Source organism: Crocodylus porosus, unplaced genomic scaffold (assembly GCF_001723895.1).
Source record: "Crocodylus porosus isolate Cpor-Errol unplaced genomic scaffold, CroPor_comp1, whole genome shotgun sequence".
Lineage (NCBI taxonomy): Eukaryota > Metazoa > Chordata > Crocodylia > Crocodylidae > Crocodylus > Crocodylus porosus.
The window spans coordinates 45209125-45227541 of NW_017728907.1; the positions used below are offsets into that span (position 1 = coordinate 45209125).

The 18417-nt window shown below is 62.0% G+C and overlaps 1 protein-coding gene across 9 annotated transcripts in view; it reads left to right on the plus strand.

Moving 5' to 3' along the window:
• Positions 1-18417, plus strand: part of PTPRF (protein tyrosine phosphatase, receptor type F) — a 355341-nt gene that overhangs the window by 302281 nt on the left and 34643 nt on the right. For 5 of the 9 annotated variants that reach the window (XM_019531276.1, XM_019531275.1, XM_019531278.1 and 2 more), the window contains 7 exons: positions 596-622; positions 3009-3126; positions 5150-5728; positions 6295-6392; positions 12116-12369; positions 13028-13118; positions 16924-17136. In XM_019531276.1, coding sequence (XP_019386821.1) covers positions 596-622; positions 3009-3126; positions 5150-5728; positions 6295-6392; positions 12116-12369; positions 13028-13118; positions 16924-17136 — 1380 coding nt within the window. The remainder of the gene's footprint in view (positions 1-595; positions 623-3008; positions 3127-5149; positions 5729-6294; positions 6393-12115; positions 12370-13027; positions 13119-16923; positions 17137-18417) is intronic. The other 4 variants (XM_019531279.1, XM_019531280.1, XM_019531282.1 and 1 more) reach the window with 1 other exon arrangement.

Here is an 18417-nt window from a genome sequence, read left to right on the forward strand (position 1 = left end):
CCCGGGCAGGTGCTGGGGAAGGAGAAGCCCCTTGTCAACTGAAATGCAGCTACGATACACCAGCTCCTCCAGCTCCTCGTCTGCTGCCATCTTAGGTTAGCAGTGAGACGGGGGCTGGGGCGTTTCGGGACCCGAGCCCTCTCTGTTGCTGCCGCTCTGTTTCTGGGGCAGGCGCAACAAGGAGGACTGGTCCCTCGGCGGCGCCAGGCGCAGAGCGGGGCCGAGCGGCCTAGGCTGCTGGAGACCTTGTCTGCATTGCTGCTGCCCTCTCTGCTGCCACAGCAATGCCTAGCACCAGCAAAGCTGGAGAGCCCGTGAGAAGAGCTAGCAGGTGTCGGGGGGTGTGCATGTGCGTGCAGCTCCGGCCCCCGTGCGTGTGCGCTCCTAGCCCTTCTGCACAGGCTGGCTGCATGCAGGCGGTTGTGCTGCGTCCTTGGCCCGGCCCAGGCGGAGGGATCCCTCGTGTGTCTGCGTGATAACCCCACGCCCGGCCCTGCTAACCCGCGCTCTTGTTGTCGTCAGCCCCTTCCTAGAAGTGGTCCCTTAAAACTCCTGTGTCTCCATTTTTCTCTCCTCTCCCCTTTCTCCCCATCAGTGGAGGGCTGAGGACTCCGTGGACCACGTAAGTACCACTCGTGTGTGTTCCTGTTTGGATCAGAGGGGTTTGGTAAATCGATTTGTGAATTTTGTAGACATAGTGCTGTCAAAACATCCCTTTCTCTCCCTTAATGAGGCCGGAGAGTTACATCGTGAAGCCTTCCACAAGCAGCAAATCCAGAGAAAATTGGCATTTAGATTGCTGCTAAATGCAGAAAAGCAATTGACATTTTCTATAATCTGTATTTCCAGCTTGTTGCAATGCAATTTTAGGCAGACTCAAGTGATCGACTCGGGAGGTGCAGCCTGCTTTCTGCAGGCGTTGGCCTAGCTAGTTATGTGGTAAAATTAGATCTATAATCTCTAAACCTCATTGATCCTGCTCATGAAAAATAACCCGCACTCTCAACCATGACCTTTGGCTGAAACAAAGGCTGTAATAAGAAAACAATCTCATTTAAACAGTTAAATCCAATTTTTCCCATGTAATTTTGAAATATAAATTTGGAGGAACAAACTAGAAAATGACCTTTCTAGAGTCAGCGATTCAATTACACGCCCCGCCGCCAGCCTCCAGGCGCAGGCGGCTTGTCCCTCCGTGCCAAGAGGAGGCGTTCGGCCGGGCAGGCGCGGCGCCGCGATGACAGCCCTCTGTTTACCTGGTGCAATCATCCCTCCGTCCACCCCTCGCTGTCGTCCCCTCCTCCCTGCTTGCTGGCTGGGCTCCCGGTGCATGCCCTTGCGTGTGAATGCATCTGCATGGACCGGGGAGGAGCTGGGTCCTCCCGGGATGCTCGGAGCCTGCCGTTCTTGCGCGAGTGTGTCCCCACAGCCTGCGCGGGCCGCGGCGCCCGCCCGCCCGCCTGCTCCTGCCCTCACTCCCCCTCCTGGCCTGCCGCCGGGGGAGCGGGAGCCGGGCTCGCCCTGTGATTTTGGTGTCGTTCTTGCTGGGGCTTGTTGATTTGTTTCGGGGCTGCTGGTTACGCCCGGGCGGCAGGGTGGTAGCTTTGGGGTGAAGCGAGGGCAGAGGGTGGGCTCCCTGGCAAGCGGTGCTGGTGCCAAGGCCGTTCAGGAAGGCGGTGATGCCCAGGCCCCCCTCGTCCCTTCCTGGCTCCAAGGACCCCCCCAGTCCCAGGAGGCGGCCATTACGCAGCTCTCCGGTGGGCCCTCCCCATCACACTCACACCCAGACCTTCCTCGTCCTGTGCCCGGTCAGCCGTAGCTCCTTCTCCGGTTCGTTTCCGTCCAGGGAGGATGCCTCTACGCGGGCCGGTGCCTGGGGTGAGCAGCACTCGGACGGCGCTGCGGCACGGCGCAGCCAGGCCTGCAGCCCACCCGAGCTGGGTCTGTGCCGGGGCGGCTCTCCGGCTGGGGCTGGCTCTCTCGGGGCGGCCCCTGAGCTCTGTTCCTCCCAGCCGCACCACAGGCAGCTTTCCGGGCCAAGGCAGGGCCCCTTGCAGCTGTGCTGTCGCGGGAGAGGAGCAGCGGGCCGTCTCGCGCAGCGTCGTGCCGTGCAGCCAGGGCTGAGATCGCACCCTCCTGTCGCCCGGGGCTCAGCAGCCGGGCAGGCCAGGGCGCGTGCCCTCTCTCTGGGCAGCCAAGCGTCCCCTCCAGGGCGCACCACCAGCACCGCAGGTACCAGGTGCCCAGCTTGGCGCCCCAGGGGCTACACAGCCCAGAAGCTGAGCCGAGCTGAAACCACCCCGCGCTGCTCCTCCCTCCCCCGAGAGCCGCCTCGCCGCTGTGCCCATGGCCGTCCCTCGCAGCAGTGCTGCAGCAGAGCTGAAGCGTGGGGGGCACCGGTTGCCATCCACCCGCACCCCTTATCTCAGAGTCCAGCGACTCCCCGCCCCTACGTGAGCTCCTGTGGCCGGCGGCAGCACTCAGCTTGGCTTCAGGCCGAGTTTTAATCATGCCAGAACGAGTCCCCCGGTGCTTTCCCGACCTGGCCGTTTGCTCCGGCTTGTTGTGATCCTCTTGTCCTCATGTGGCCTGCTCGGGGGCGGGCTGCCCCCGAGGCCTGTCCAGCGTTGCACAGAAACCGCTTCCTAACCTGAGCTGCTGTAAGCGGCAGAGCGGTGGAGAAAGGAGGCAAGGAGCTGAGGGGAGGTGGTGGGTGCTGGGGTCGCCTCCCTGCCCACCCCCCTCTTCCCTGGAGGTCAACCCTGCCGGCAGGCTGCTGAGGATTTCGGTTACGTGCACCGGGTCTCCAGGCTCTGAGATGCACTAACAGAGAGTGAATAAGCTCCTTGACGAGGGCTGCCCCCTCCTGCTAGCTCTGCACGGGTTGAGTTGCCTGCTCGCCTGGGTGCGACGCATGGTGGTCCGTGCGTTCCCTTCTGCATCCCGTGTGGTAACGGCGCGTGTTTCTTGTTGCTTCCCTTCTGCTTGCTGCGTGGACGGACCCACAGGAAACCATCATCAGTGGCCTGCTGCCCGAGACCACCTACTCCATCACGGTTGCAGCCTACACCACCAAGGGGGACGGCGCACGCAGCAAGCCCAAAGTCATCACGACCACGGGGGCAGGTGAGCACGTGGCGCCCGGGGCGGAGGGAGGGCAGCAGGGACAGCCCCGTTGAGCAGCAGCTGATGTGGTTGAAGGTGCTGAGGAAGATCCGTGCTCCTGTGGAGGGGGAAGGATACACGTGATCCACACGCCTGGACCCCAGGCTTTTAGGGGTTGGAACGCATGGATCATGCGGCACGGGGGGTGCCAGTGAAGTGTCCTGAGCCCCGCAGCCTGAGCTCCCCCAGGCAGCCCGGCGAGCCAGGAGCAGGGAGCCAGCCCCACGGCCAAGCTCACTTCATTCCCCATGAAATGCAGTGCTTTCCCCGCGCAGTTTTCTGGTGCGCTGGAAGCTGGATTGGGGTATGGGGCGGGCGTGTTTCCTGCGCCTGCTCTGTTCTGAGAAGGAGATTTACAGCAGGGACCCAGCCAATATGCGATGCTCCTGCCTACCTCTCGGTAAGCAAGGAGGGCTGCTCCTGCGGCCTCAGGAGATCTGTAACCTGGGCACGGGCAGTGCTGCAGACCCCGCTGTCTGGCCTCTGGATCCCGACGAGCCCAGCTGGGGAACTCCCCCTGCAATCGGATGAGCCTGCCCACGAGAGCTGGGGGCAGGGATGCCTCACCTTTGGATGCACTTTGTGACCTTGCTGGAGGCGCGCTGCCTCGGCCCTCAGACCTAGTGCCAATTAGGCGGTGGCATCTCGTCCGCATTGCGCTGGCCAGTTCCAGGCTACAGGTCATTGCTTTGCAGCATTTCAGACCAGCAGGTATCACTCCTAATTGCAGGAGGGCGTTTGGTGCGAGCTAGAAATCCTGGCTCCCAACACGCTGACCCCAGACGCCCTTTGCTGTCTCCTCAAGTTGCCTGTGATGCCAGGGTAGCTCCAGAGGTACCGTCTCTGGTCAGCCTTGCTGCGGCCCCATCCCTCTGGCCTCACCGTGGCACGCGCTGCCCATCAGAGGCTGGTAGCTGCACCATAAACAGGAGAAGCGTCCAAAATGTCTCTGTGACACAGCTGCCTGCTGCAAACCTCCCCACGACACGACATGCATGCAGCACGCCATGCTGAATTTAAGGGCCGCCCCCCCACCCCGGGGAGACAACGGCCAGGCTTGCCTTGCCCACCAGGGAGCGGCACTGTTGGCTAACAAGGGCAGGGTTGGGCCCACAGGCTGCCAGATCTGTTCTCGTTTTCCACGTGCCAGTAGGCCGCAGCATTTAAATACCACGTGAAGACAGGGATCCAGGCTGTGCTGCTGCCCAACGCCTTCCCTGTTTTTCCTCCTCAATCACCGCGCCGTGCCATTGTTTCTAAATGTCTTCCTTGTCGGCTGATCTGTGTACAAACTGGAGCTGATTGGAGATGATGACACGTTCCCGCTCTAAGTGGAAGGGGGCTCGCATTATTAAAGCATCAATTTAAGCCACCAGTCTCTAACCTGGGACAGCAGCAGCCCCGAGTGCGTGCAGCACAAACACAATTGCCCGGGAGTGGCTCGCCAATCACACCGGCATTCGCTTGGTGAACGAGCTCATCAGTGACAGCAAAATACACTCTGATTGCAAGCGGCCCACCCGGCTCCACGGGCTGCCTGTGCAGATGGCGAAATCGCAGTTCAGGGATGCAAAGCATCTGCTTCCTGAGGGAGCAGCAAGCCACTGGGGGGGCTTCCACGCGTCTGCCGCAGAACAGGTCATCATGGTTCGGAGGCGGCAGCTGTCCACATCCGCATGGCAGGCACTGACCGGAGAGGGGCAGAGGCATCCCTGGGACTGGTGTGGCACCTGAAGGGGTCCTAGAGCCAGTGCTGACCAGGAAGTAGATGTGTGCAGTGCTGCTGACCACTGAGTTGGTCACCTGCTTAGACAGTAGGATTTGGGGGAGGGGGTTGAAAAATGGACTGGGCCCAGCTTCCATCAGCACCTGGGTTTGGGCCCCTACATGAGCCACGCGCACCCTAGAGTTAGGCCAGTTCTCCTGCACCCACAGCCTTCTCCTGCTTCTGCATGTGGGAAGTCACCGTGTGTTTCTGTTTCAGTCCCCGGCAAGCCCTCAGTGATGATCAGCACGACGGCCATGAACACAGCGCTCATGCAGTGGCACCCACCCAAGGAGATGGTGGGGGAGCTGCTGGGCTACCGGCTGCAGTACAAGCGGGTGGACGAGGAGAAGATGAACACGATCGACTTCGGGAGGGACGACCATCACTACACCGTGACCAACCTGCACAAGGGAGCCACCTACATCTTCAAGCTGTCGGCCAAGAACCGGGCAGGCCTGGGGGAGGAGTTCGAGAAGGAGATCACGATCACGGAGGACGTGCCCAGCGGCTTCCCACAGAACCTGCGCGTGGTGGGGCTCACCACCTCCACCACCGAGGTGGCCTGGGACCCCCCCGTGCTGGCCGAGAGGAACGGGCGCATCATCAGCTACACGGTGGTGTACAGGGACATCAACAGCCAGCAGGACCTGACCAACGTCACCAGGAACACCAACATCACCCTCACCAACCTGAAGCCCGACACCACCTATGACATCAAAGTCAGGGCCCGCACCAGCAAGGGGCCTGGACCCCTCAGCCCCAGCATCCAGTCCCGGACCATGCCCGTCGATCAAGGTAAGCGCTCGCCAGCACACCCTGACCCCAGGAAGGCACCCTCCCTCTGGCTAGTGTGGCTGCCGATCCCGGGGTTTCCAAGAGCAAAAGCAGCTCAGCACAGGGAGCTTCCCTGACATCACCGGTGACGAGGTGGGGAGTCCTCGGCAGTAATGTAATTGCCTTTGTCATTTCACACACCGGCTCCCCTGTTTCATCTGCACATGAAAGGCATTTTGCTGGCTCCAGTGCCGACCTGCAAGGTAGCATCGTCGGCACAGCCCACACCTGAGAGCTGCTGCTCTTTGATCACAGCAAAGGGCCGAGCGGAGGGGGAAAGAGGAGGGTGGCAGCTCAGTCGGCACCCGCCGCTCTCAGATGCTGGAGAGTACAGTCGGAAGGAAACTCCACGGGCGACTCCGTAAAGACGCTGCCGGGCTGTCCTCTCCTTGCCTCCCCCTCTGTCCTACTGCAGCCAAGCTCTCTGACCCAGGCTGCCGTGGCAGGACACAGCCTGCAGCCTTGCGGCCGCACAGCTCCCTCCCTGCACGCGTGCGAGAGCTCAGCAGTGTTGTTTCTCGTTTCAGTGTTTGCGAAGAACTTCCGCGTCAATGCGGCGATGAAAACCTCCGTGCTGCTGAGCTGGGAGGTGCCGGACTCCTATAAGTCTTCAGTGCCTTTCAAGGTAAGGCCCACAAGGCCGGGCGTGGAGATGCTCCCGTGGTGGGGGGAGCGGCCTTCTGCAGCGCAGCGTGTCCAGCACCGTTGCCCAGGGCTGCGCTGGGCTGTCGGATGCAGGGGAGCTGAGCATGGTCGTGCCGGTGCCGGTGCCCATCTGGGGACCTTTTCAGCTGCAGAGGTCTCCATGTGTACAGCCCTGGCGCGGTGCAGAGGCCCCGGCCACCTCTCACCCTCCTTCCCTCACGCCGAGTTGTGGGCCAGGGCCAGCCGCAAGCAGTGTCAGTACAAATGGGAATAATGACGACTTCTGTGCCAGCAGGAAGCGATGGGAAGCGTGCTGTGCTGAGCTGGGCGTGGCTTGCTAGGAGGGGGCCCCGGGGTGGCTTGGGGCAGACTGGGAAGGGAAGGGGTGCACCAGGCTGGGGGTGGGGGCTGCCGCCCTGGGACGTGTTCTTCAGCACCGCTGCTGTAGTACGTGCAGCCTCCTGCCTCAGGCGGTAGCTGGCGAGCCGTACAGGGCCCCTAGCAGCAGGCCCCGGCGGCTGGTGCTAAGCAGCCTCCGTGTCCGGGGTCAGGCATGGGCCGGAGGAGTGTGTGCTCCGTGTGTTAACCCCCCACTGCCAGCCCACCCCCCGCGCCTGCTGGTCCTGAGCATCCCCTGCTCCAGCACATCCTGTCCGGGGGCAGGGGGACTCGTGCGTCCACCCAAGGCCCTTAGTGATGCCTGTTTCCTGACCAGCTGCAGCCGATGCACAGACAGGCCGAGGTGCCCACTCTCCCCACCGGTGTCTCGTCCCCCCTGGCATCACCTGCAAGTGCTTCCCATCACTGCCTGGCGGCGACAAGGCGTTCCCTTCGCTGTGGCCTCGGGGTTTGTTCTCACCCTCTGGCACGGTAGAAAGCCATTCCCAGGTTCTCCGCACCAGTGGAGGCCTGGTCAGGGTGGGAGAGTGCCCTCCTGCAGCTACAGGAGAAGGGCACAGGCCACAGACCGCCCTGGAAGAGTCAGAACGGCAACCCCAGTGCTGGGCTTGGATGGGCAAGACCGTGCAAAAGGCAACCTGTCTCTCGACCCTGCCCACAGCAGGGCACCACGTCCATGGCAGGGTGCAGGACGCTGTTTACACCACACAGGACAAAACCCCTCTCCGTCGGTCTTCCTGGGGACACTCCGTTTGAACGGCTGCAGCTCTCCTGTGCCCAGCGCGTGTGTCCCTGGTCTCAGGCACCAGGCCCTGGGTGGCCTGTTTGCACGCTGATAGGAAGCAGGAGCCAAGCCCTGGCCCTCTGCCAGGGTGCGGGTGCGGGGAGCAGGCCAGGCTGCGGGATGGGAATCCCTGTGAAGTGGGTGCAGGCCCATGCGGACAAGCACCACGTCTCTGCTCCTCCCATACTGACTGCACTGCTCTCTGGGCGGCCTGTCTGCAGCCCTGTGCTGCAGCCCCCAGGATAAGGCCGGTCCACGCTATCTCTGGAAGTCCAAAACAGATGCAGCGGGAGCATCCTGTCCCTCTGCGCTGGGGCTCCTGCCCGAGCATCTCTCGGGCATCGATGAGCTTATCCTCGCAGCACCCCGAGAGGAAGGGAATGTCACCCCACCACACTGCTGGGAAGGGAGGCAGAGCAAACCTGTGGTCTGCTGGAGCCAGGGTCCCAGCAGCATCTCCCCCACAGCCACCCTTGTAGATGGTCCCTCTCCCAGCAGCAGGGGGGCCAAGATGACCAGACTTCCCCAGCCGCTCTCGTTCTGCACTGGGCTTGCGTGCTCACGTGCCGGGCTGCAGGGCTGGGGAGGCCTGCACTCCTGCCCGTGCGCAGAGCTGCCGGGGCTGAAGGCCAGGGAACCTGTGCACCAGGATGAGGAGCATGCAGAGTCCCCCACTCTGGATCCAGGCATTAAACCAGAAGGAGGTTCCTGTCCCTGTCCCTTCTTGTCCATCCTCAGCGGCGAAGGGCCGGTCCAGGGCAGGGCAGGGACCTCCTAATCCTGGGGGCCACAGCACAGGGCGCCTGCCCATCGCCTGCAGCACCAGGAAGGGGTGGGAACACTGCTTAAACGGGAGGGGAGGCCGTCGCTAGCCGATGTCTTGTCCCTGCCTTGCAGCCGCCAGGGCCTGCACGAGCAGTGAGTCACGGTCTGCTCCTGCTGAGGATTAACCCCAACGCAACGCCGGAGCAGATGGCGTCGGTTACTCGGTAGCTGAAGAGCAGTCATGCAAACAAGAGTGTTATTAAGGCCATTTCTCAGAGACCGTCTCCCGTCTATTAATATTCCCAGACACACAGGTGCGCGCGAGCTGGGCCTGGGAGCTACGAGGGTCGGCTCCTGGGCTGCGGCTGTGCTGCCTGATAGAAATCCTTAACCTTCAGGAGTTCCTGCTTTATAAACAAGATTCACCTCCCCGCTATCTGCCTGGCTCAGGCACGGGGGTGCGGAGGCCAGATCTGAAAGCTGCAGCTAGTACAGCAGATAAATCTCCATGGGAACAATTAGTATTATCTACACTTGATAAACAGTCTCACACCAAATCTACATCCCAAAGGGTGTCATATTCCACTGTAACAGATTTAATTAAAGGAGATATTGTCCTGGTGGCAAGCACTGCGTGTGGGCAGGCCGGGTGTTGCTTTATTGGGGCTGCGCGGAGACCCTTGGAGTTGGTGCCATTAACAAATCGATAGTGAGGGCTTTGGCTGTCTCCAGGGAGCTTTCGTGGCTTCATCTGGTCCAGGAGATTAAATTCCCCATGAAGGGCTGCCTGGCACGGGGCAGAGCTGCTCTGTCTGAGCGCCCGGCACAGTCCCCCTTCCCGCACGCCGGTTCTTCCTTGTAACGTGCGGCCCCGCGGGACATCGCTCTCGGGCGCGGGTCTGGCCTTCTGTCCAGGGCCCTCTGCCTTTCAGCTCATTTCAAGGGATTTCTTAAGCAGTCTCATGAAGGGTGCTCGGTCTCAACTGCAGTGTAGCCAGACTTTTAGCGATGACAGCTGGGACCCCCCTGACGCAGGCAAGCGGCAATGGGCCATGCCGTGGCTGCTGAACGCATTTTCACTTTGGGCCCCTGGCATCCTTGAGCTCTCCTGGCAATAGCGAGCGGCTCCCTGCCCCGGTGTTATGGCGAGGTTCGTGGAGGGCTCTCCCTGGCGGGACATAACGTTGGAGAAAGTAACGCAGCGTGGCTGCGAAGGCGCAGGACCTGCAGCAACGGTGAGGAGCTGCGAGCAGGAGGCTGCAAAGACCAGCCCCACAAAGGCCCGCTTGGCTCTTTGAAAGGCAGTGGGGATCACCGCGGGGCGTCAGAGCAGAGCCACGTGGCATGCGTCCTGGACCTTTCGATGCATCGCGAGCTACCGGGGGGTTCGGGGCTGGAGGCGGCGTGAGCCCACGGGTTCCTTCAGCGGCTGCGCTCCAAGACGGGCGTCGTGGCACACGCAGTTCATGGAAGCAGATGCGCCGTTGGATGGGGAGCAGCCCTAGGGTGGGCTCGGCCACTGTCCCCAGCATCCTCCGCATACGTGTGCGAGCCTGCGTCAGCCGGTTTGCTAACGCGGGGCAAGAAGATGCTGGACGCTGGCCTCCGGAAGAGGCAGCGCAGCCCTGTCCGTGACGGGGACGCAGCGACCCTATGTGCTGCCCCGTGCCCAGCGCTTGCAGACGGAGGTGCAGGGGCAGACTGCCAGGCTGGCCCTCTGGCCCCGTCTGCCTCTCCCGACTTGGTTGCATCTCATCACGCAGTGGAGCAGGATGGGACCTCCCAGCCCAGCGCCTGCGGTGCTGGCGGTACTCAGAGGCGTTCCTGCAGCTCGCTTTGGCACCTGGCTGATGCGCGTCTCCGAGGAGAAGGGGGTGCACGTCTGGCAAGCTGCAGCAGCAAGCTGTCCCTCCAAGCATGGGGCCCTTGCAGCCAGCCCACCCTCTCGTCAGGCTGTTGGCAGGGGTCTTCTCCCCACAAATACCTGTCTCGCTTTAGCCGCGGGGCTGGATTTTACACTGCAGCCCTGGAGACTGAAGCGCATCCATCAGGAAGCTGCTGGTGTCTGTCCAGCAATTGCCGACTCCATCCCACCACCGCTGCCCGTGCCTGGTTCCCGCAGCCTCGTGGGCCAGCAGCAGAGGTTGGCTTTGAATGGGATGAGTCCCTGGCCTGGCCTCGGCAGGTTGACGGTCCAGAGTGGTCTGGGGACTCGGCTACTTTGGTCACAGTCAAGCAGTGCTGGACCCCCCATCCAATATTGCTCCCCAGGCCTGGTGCCTCACAGGGCTCCCGGGGCCTGCCTCCGCCTCCCACGTGGCCCTCGAGCCGTCCCGCTGCCGGGTGGAGGCTCAGCTCGCTGCAGGGCCGGGCTGGCAGGAGAGTTGCGCCTCCTTCCCATGCCAGGCTGAGCTGCAGATGTGGCTGGCAGGAGAAACGATTTAATTGCAGGTTGTTTTTGCTTCCCTCCTGCAGACCCCACGGCTTATTGATTGTATCGACCCCTCCGGGGCAGGTGGCAGTTGCCTGAGCTCGGCAGGCTTCAGCTCGCCGCTCCCCAGCTCATTACCTAGCACATCGCGCCTCCCAAGTGTTCGACCCTTGCCAGAGCAGGGCATGGCCCTGACTGTGCTGGGGACCCCCAGCAGAAAGCACGTGCAGCTTTGCTGTGTCTGGAGCATGACTTCAAGCCTTGTAGCCCCTCATCCTGGAAGGCATCTCTGCACGGGGGCTCGGTGTGAATTCCTGCCTGTCCCCCGGCTTTCCCCAGAAATCTGACTTAGCAACGCTGCCAGCGTGCAGCGCGTTCCAGGCAAAGCCGGGCTCCGAGTGCAAATCCAGCTTTCCTGCCTGCAAGCAAGACGGCCGTGAAGGTGCAGCTCTGCTCAGGCCTCTTCAGCTGCTGCAGCTGGGTCACAACCCGCGCCGTAGCAGCCCCTGCGCTCGGGGAGCCTCGTGTGTCGGGATGCCGGGAGAAGGCCTTGCCGCAGGGTGTGGGCTCTGGTTTCCTGCTGATGCCGCGTGCAGCCCCCCGCTCTGCGCTGCTGACGGGACAGGCTTGGCCGGGGCTGACAGCACTGCCCTGCCGCCAGTTGCTCACTGCTAATGTCCCTGTGGAAGCTCGCAGCAAAAGACACCAGGGCTTGATGCAGAAACCCCGCGTGCGGGTGGTTGGTGGGGGGTGTTTCCCCTCTGGGGCGGGCCGTGCTTCAGGTGCACGTGGTAATGACCTTGCCGACAGCATCTTGAAAGGAGCCATCCCTTCACCTTCCCTGCTGCGAAGGGGAGCAGCTGTGCGAATCACTTGGTCTCATGTGAGCAGTCGGGTTGGGGGTTTGCGTTTCACACCCGGAGCATCGTGCGCGTTGTACCACCCTGAGACAGGGAAGAAGGAGCCGTTAATCTGCGGTTGCGGGTAGACCGCAGCCCTGCGCCTCCCCGTCGCTGTGCTGCTCTCGGGCAGCCTGGCCAGGCAGGAGCTGACAGAGGCTCCGGATGCAGCAGGCTTCGACCACCCGGTTTTTGCAAGACCAACCGGCCCTCGGCACCTGTCATGGCGAGCTGCGCCGCTCAGCTGTCTGCTGTGCTGGCTCTTCCTTAGCTCAAGATTTATGGCTGTTTATGCAATGCAGATAATTGGAGCCACCTGAGGGCGGGCCCGGAGCCAGAGGATGCTCTCTGATGCTGCCGGCTGGTTTGAGCGCGTGGCGCGCCAGCAGCCGGCCCGCTCCACCACGCGTCTTCTCCCGTTCCAGATCCTGTACAACAGCCAGAGCGTGGAGGTGGACGGCCACTCCATGAAGAAGCTCATCAGCGACCTCCAGCCGGACACGGAGTACTCCTTTGTGCTGATGAACCGCGGCAGCAGCGCAGGCGGCCTCCAGCACCTCGTCTCCATCCGCACAGCGCCCAACGTCCTGCAGAGCAAACCCGTCGCCACCAACAAGTACATACAGGACGGGAAGTTCACCCTCACCCTTCCCAAAGTCCAGACCTCAGAGCCCGTCAGGTAGGTGCTGCCCACGGGTGGACTGGTGAGTGCGAGGGGAGGGGAGGGGAAGGGAGGGGAGAGTCAGCCCTCTTCACGGCCCTGCTAATTTGATGACTCCCCCGTGTAAAGCGGGATAAATTGCAGGGCTGCCTGTGCAGCTTGTGTCTTCTGAGCTGGGAGGCTCACGAGAGAGGGCAGGAGCTGTTCCCTCTCCTGAGCTGGAATTGAAACCATCCCAGTCAACCCAATAGAGAATCAGGCAGCACTTTCTCTGGCACTGCACAATATCCTTTAAATAAATAATGTCTGGAAGCCTTGAGGAGATTAAATAAGCCGGTTTCTGGAAGCCTCATCTGTTACCGCGCTCTCCTCCTGCCGAAGCACGATCCCCAAGGGTCCCTGCTACGGCATGATGGTAGGAATGTCCTTCCCGCAGTTCCTGCCACTGCCCTCCTGAGTGTGGTCTGTATATCTTCATTACCCTAATGAACGCGAGCAGGGACTGCCTCCCCGCAGCTGGCAAACTGGCCTCTGTCTCAGTGAGGCTCTTCTGCTCCTGGCAGAAGGGGCCGGGGGCACGGGGAGGTTTGTGGGGCTGGTCCTCTGCACTGACCGGCTGGAGAAGTCTGTCTGGGTGTCAGCTGCGTGCCCTGACCTCTCTCTCTCTCCTCCCCAGGTGGTACTACATTGTCGTGGTGCCAACAGACCAAGCCACCAGCAGCCTCACCACCCGCTGGCGGAGCCCCGATGAGATGGAGCTGGACCAGGTAGGAGTCTCTGGGAACCGCTGTCAAAGCCGTCGCTCGCGGCTCCCTCAGGCACGGCCGGGGCCCCGGGCAAGGGCCTGGCCCAAGGATGGAGGCAGCCTGGGTGATGTCCCTTGTCTCCCCGGTCTGCGAGCGCGGCGGACACTGGTGAACCGAGACACCCCGCTGCCCACGCGGAGGCGGAGCAGTGTTGCATCCCCTTCGCTGAACAGCAGATGCCCAGTGCTGAACTCTTGCCCCAGGCATCGTGCTCTAGTCACTCCCAGGACTTCTCCTGCCCTGCCTGCTTCCTCCCAGCACGGGCCCTTCTCCTCCCTGCTTCTCCGGTCTTAATCGCTGCAGCTGTCCTGTGAGATGAAAGCCAAACACTTGCCTCCGTTTCCTTTCCTCACTTCTCCTCACTCCTGGTGCCACACGGGCAGCCCTGCCTTCCCTTACAAGGCTCTGACCTGTCCGCTGCGGGGCCCTGCTTCCAGTGGCTCGTGGCTCTGGCGGTTCAGGCGGCCCTTCCCCTGCTGGCGGTTGGCTTCAGGCTGCAGGATTTCTGCTAAAACCAAGAGCAAAGAGGAGAGGAAAACACATGGCCATAAAATTGCATCCTTACCCTCCCTTCATTGAGGGGCTCCAGCAGGTCCATGGACTGATGCAGGGCTTGGCATTGGGCTGCGACGCCGGGGAGGTTGAGCCTGTGCCCCGTGCCGCGCCTGTGGAGATCTCGGCTCTCGCGCTTGGCGGGAGCTGGGTAGAGCCGGGCAGTGACGTGCCCCGGAGAGCTGCCTGCTCCAGCCCTCCCGCCTGCGCTGTGTGTGGGTCCTGGAGCAGCTGCACGCCGGGCCACGCAGGCTTGCCCCGCCGTCGTTTCTCCTGGTCCCGGGGAACTGAGCGGGGCGGCCTTGGTGCCTGTGCCCGGGAGGAGGCTGCGTGCAGAGGTGCAGGGTGGTGCGGGCGGGTGGGGGTGAAGGAACACCGTGCAGGCCCTGGGGCGGGGGGACGGGTGAGCTCCTCCCCGCCGGAGCCTGGAGCAGAGCCCAGGCGCCCGGTGTCTCGTCACGTCCCTGCTGCAGAACGGCACCGTGAACCCCCGGCGGTCGGTGCCTCGGGCTCCTGTTAGTGGCTGCCCAGCAGAGCGGATGACAACCTACTACTGTGCCCAGCTACTGGTGCCACAGGCTGGCGCTTCTGTTCTTCGGCTTGTTTGTTTTTTAAAAAGTACATGCGGCGTCAATCCCTCGCAAAGCGGGCTGTTAAAAGGATTTCAAGGGCGCAGGCGCAGGCTCGCAACACGTAGGAAGTGCCAGTGCCGTGATTAGTCCCTCCTGGTGTGTACCTTTATGATACGGGCGTTAAGGCCATGCCAGTACTCGGGGTTTTATTCCCAGCCTGGCTCAATCTGCATCGGGGGACACGGCGGTGGGCCTACGGAGATGGCTGTCGTGGACTTCCCGCAAACGGAAAGACGTGTAGGGAGAGAGCAGGGGGCTGCAGGAAGAAAAATCACAGGCTTGTAGTTCAGGCAGGTGTGTGCTCCTGCGGACAACTGGAGTCTTTCTGGATTCTCCCTCCATCGCGGCCTACGCGGTGCTGGGCCAGTCGCTCGCACCAAGTGGTTCACGGGAGCCCGCAACCCACAGGCCTTTCTCTTGGGTGTTTCAATGTGCAGAAAAGCTGAGCCCTCCCACTTGCCTCTGAAGCTAGTGCTCGCTTGGCTCTGAAACATCAAGCACTCTGAAAATGCAGGCCCGGGACTCCCAAAATTAGTGGCCATTTTTCACGGGAATGTCCCTGTGCCTTGGGTCTCTGTCTGTAGCACGGGGGCAGCGCGAGCCGGCTCACCTGGCTGGGCGTCTGGGAGCCACTCGAAGGCAGTAGTTGTACGTGGCCCAGAAAAGTCCCTGAGGAAATCAGTGAGGCTGAGCTAAAATAGTGGTGGTGTAAATCCAGGCTGGAGCCGTACCCTGGCCGGGGCGAAAACAACCTACAACTGCACACGCTCCCCTGCGCCTCGAACGAAGCAAGGGGCCTGCGGGGCGGCACCGGCAAGCTCGTCATCCCGCTTCCCGTAACGCACGTGCACGAGCGGGCGGAGTGACAGCTGCCATCAGCCTTCGCGCTGGCATTCGCCCGCCTCTCGGGGACCGGTGCTGCCCCCAGCCGAGTTAACACCGTCCTTGCAGAGGTCGGACGCGCGGGTGACGGGTGCACCCGCAGGCCTCCAGCTGACCGGGGAGGGAGGACGGGGTGCAGTCTTGTGCGCTGATGTGCCCCTCTGCTGATGCAACAAGTAGCCTTTTGCTGCCGGGATTTTCAGGGGTGTTTTATCCATTAATCGACATGCGTTTCCTCCGCTTGAGAGTTAAGCACAGCGAGGGGCCGGTGGCGGTGCAGAGCCAGGTGAGCTAGCGCAGAGCTGAGCCCTGCAGGGAGAAGGCAGCCTGGGCTACCTGGGCTCACTGGGACTGCAGCAAGGGGGCTCACCCGGCGGTCCCTTGCAGCTGGTAGCAGTCCCCCCAGGAGTGGCTGGGACGTGCTGCCTGGTCTTCCCCATGCACCCTGCCTTCCTCCCTTGCAGAAGGGGCAAGCTTCACCGCCCGTCACTGCTCTCCCAGCAGCTCCCACGTTCCCAGAGCATGGTGTGCCTGCAAGGACCAGGCTTCTCCATCCCCTTTAGCCTCCTTCCTTGGCCAGTGTCGCAGCTCCTGCAGCAAACTGTGCCTTCCCAAGTCACTCCAGGCAGGCACCTCGATGCAGCCGGGAGAGGAGGAGCGCCGTGGGTTTTAAAGGACATCTCCAGCTAGGATGGGGCTGGCTTGCGAGAGCTCTTAGCGGGGCAGCTGCGTGCAGGTATCGCGGCTCCCAGCCCTGTGGTGGCTCTGAAGTTGCCTGTCTGCTCTGACAATGCCGTGCCGATACATTTTTGTGTGAAATGTATTTCATGCCTCCTTCATTTTAAATTAGAATTTCTGTTCTGAGCCTGACATTCATTTTTATTCATTAGAAAAACATCTTTAAACATCTGAGAGTCTTTCTTAGCAGCATAATTGAATTTTTGTGTGTTTATATCCTTTTTCATGAATTTGTGGCTGACTATGAAATTTGCCATTTTTGCTCTGAACATCCCATGAAATCTGTTATCGCTCTGTGTGATTTACACAAAGCTCTGCCTGCAACCCAGCAGCAGGTGAAATCTTGGAGCACCAACAGAAGGGAGAGACATAGCATACATCACTTTTTCCCCCCCACCTCTGCTCTCGCTGTAATTCACGCCCAGCGTCTGTGGAGCTGCTGTCCATGCCAATGCAGACAGCGGGACGTGGCCTGGTTCCCCGTGCAGTCAGCGGGGTGCATTAACCCCCGGGCAGTCCCTGCACCCCACCACCCAGACGTGTCTCGCCGGCCCCGGGGCTGGCAGCAGAAACCTGCTGGGAGGGGCCCAGGCAGCACCGTCAGTACCCAGCGCCTCAAGGAAAGATACCTTCCTTAAGCCCGTTGCTTCCAAATCCAGCCAGGCACTTATTCCTCCCCTGCCTTCAGCTCAGCGCGGTCCTGCGGTGAAGTCATAGATCACTGCCTGCCTTTGACATCAGCCCGTTGCCATGGAAATGAGCATGATGTCATAGGTGCAGCGTTCTGCCTCGAGTGCAGGGTCCGAGGGGGGCAGGGGCTGCCGTAGCCTCGCTGCAACACGCGAGCAGGCAGCGACGTGCCGTGGTTCACGCGCCAGCCCCCCACCGCTCGGTCCCGGGTCCAGGTTCTGCGCCGCCGGGCAGCATGGGGCGATGCGGTGACCCAGCCTCTTTCTCCTCAGTTGCTCGAGGCCATCAACCAGGGGAGCCAGGGCAGGCGCCAGCGCCGCCAGGCCGAGCGCTTGAAGCCGTACATCGCTGCTCAAATGGACCTCCTGCCAGAGACCTTCACTTTGGGGGACGAGAAGAACTACAAAGGCTTCTACAACAAGCCCCTCTCGGAAGACCTCAGCTACCGCTGCTTCGTGCTGGCCTCGCTGGAGGACGGGGATACGGTAAGGGCCGTGTGCCGTGCTGGGGATCAGGGCTTGGCTCGGGTAGCAGGAAGCAGGGTTGGGAGCCTGGAAAGTGGAGCTCGCTGCAAAGAGAGCAGCGGAGCTGAGGGGCTGGTGTCAGCGAGACGAGGCATCCATTGGAACCGACTTGATGGATGGTGTTTTCGGAGGGGAACGGCATGTGTATCTGCCATAACGGATGAGCGCAGGGGGTGGCATTAGGCAGAGGCAAGCTTTGCAGCCACTTGCTTGGGCGATTCCCACCGGCAGCGCTGAGATGTGGCACTGATGGATGCAAATTCCTCAAACGTGTGATTGCCAGGAGACATGAGCCTTGCCCACACCGAGCCCCTCCTGCGTGCTCAGCACAGTTGGGGCCTGGGAGCAGCCTGCACGGGCTTGCGAGCCGCCCCAGCACCGACCTGGTGCGCTGGGCCGCGTGTCCAGCCGCCCAGCTGGCACCTCGCACCTCCGGCTGCGAAGAAAACCACAAGGCCCACGGCCTGAGCGCAGCCAAAGCAGAGAGGGGTCTAAAGGAGCCTGGGAGCTGCCCAGGCAGTGCTGGTTTAACATTGCCGTGGTTAACGCTGTTGTCCTGCATGCGAGGAAGCAGGAGGCCGTAGCGTGGCCACTTGCGTGGGCAGCATCTGCACCCAGCCAGCCCGCTGGCTGCATCGTTCCAGTCCCGCTGCTGCAGGGCACATCTGAGCGCAGCAGTGCAGACGCCTCCCCGGGCCCTGCGCAGCAGGCTTGCATGCTTGCGTGCTGCACCATGGTGGCAGAGACAAGTCCCACGGGCTGCCCTGTCCCCAGGGCTCTGGGCAGGTCGGGGGTCAGAGGGGAGCTTATGCAGGCGCTGAAAGAGCCCTGCTTGAACGAGGCATGTGAGGACCTCTGTGCAGCCTGTGCCCACAGCAGCAGCCCCTCCACTGTCCCCTTCGTGGGACCCCCGTGCCCAGCACCTCTGCACAGCAGACAACGCTGCGCACCCGGAGGGAGGCCAGCAGACAGGTGCGTGGGGAAGGGCTGGCTGCTGCAGGGAGCAGCCCACGAGAGCCCGCGGTGCGGTGCAGTGCGGTGCAGGGGAGGGCGGGAGAGGCGTAATGTGTAAATAACAGGAAATAATAGAGCTGCTCCAGCCCCTCTGCCCAGCTCCCAGGCTGGGGCTCCCTTCCTCGGCCTCGTTTCCTTGTCATGGCTCATTAGCCCTGGTCAAACTCTTCATTACTCATCCAGCCCTGGCGGGTCCAGCAAGGTGCAGGCCGCAGCAACCGGGAGGGC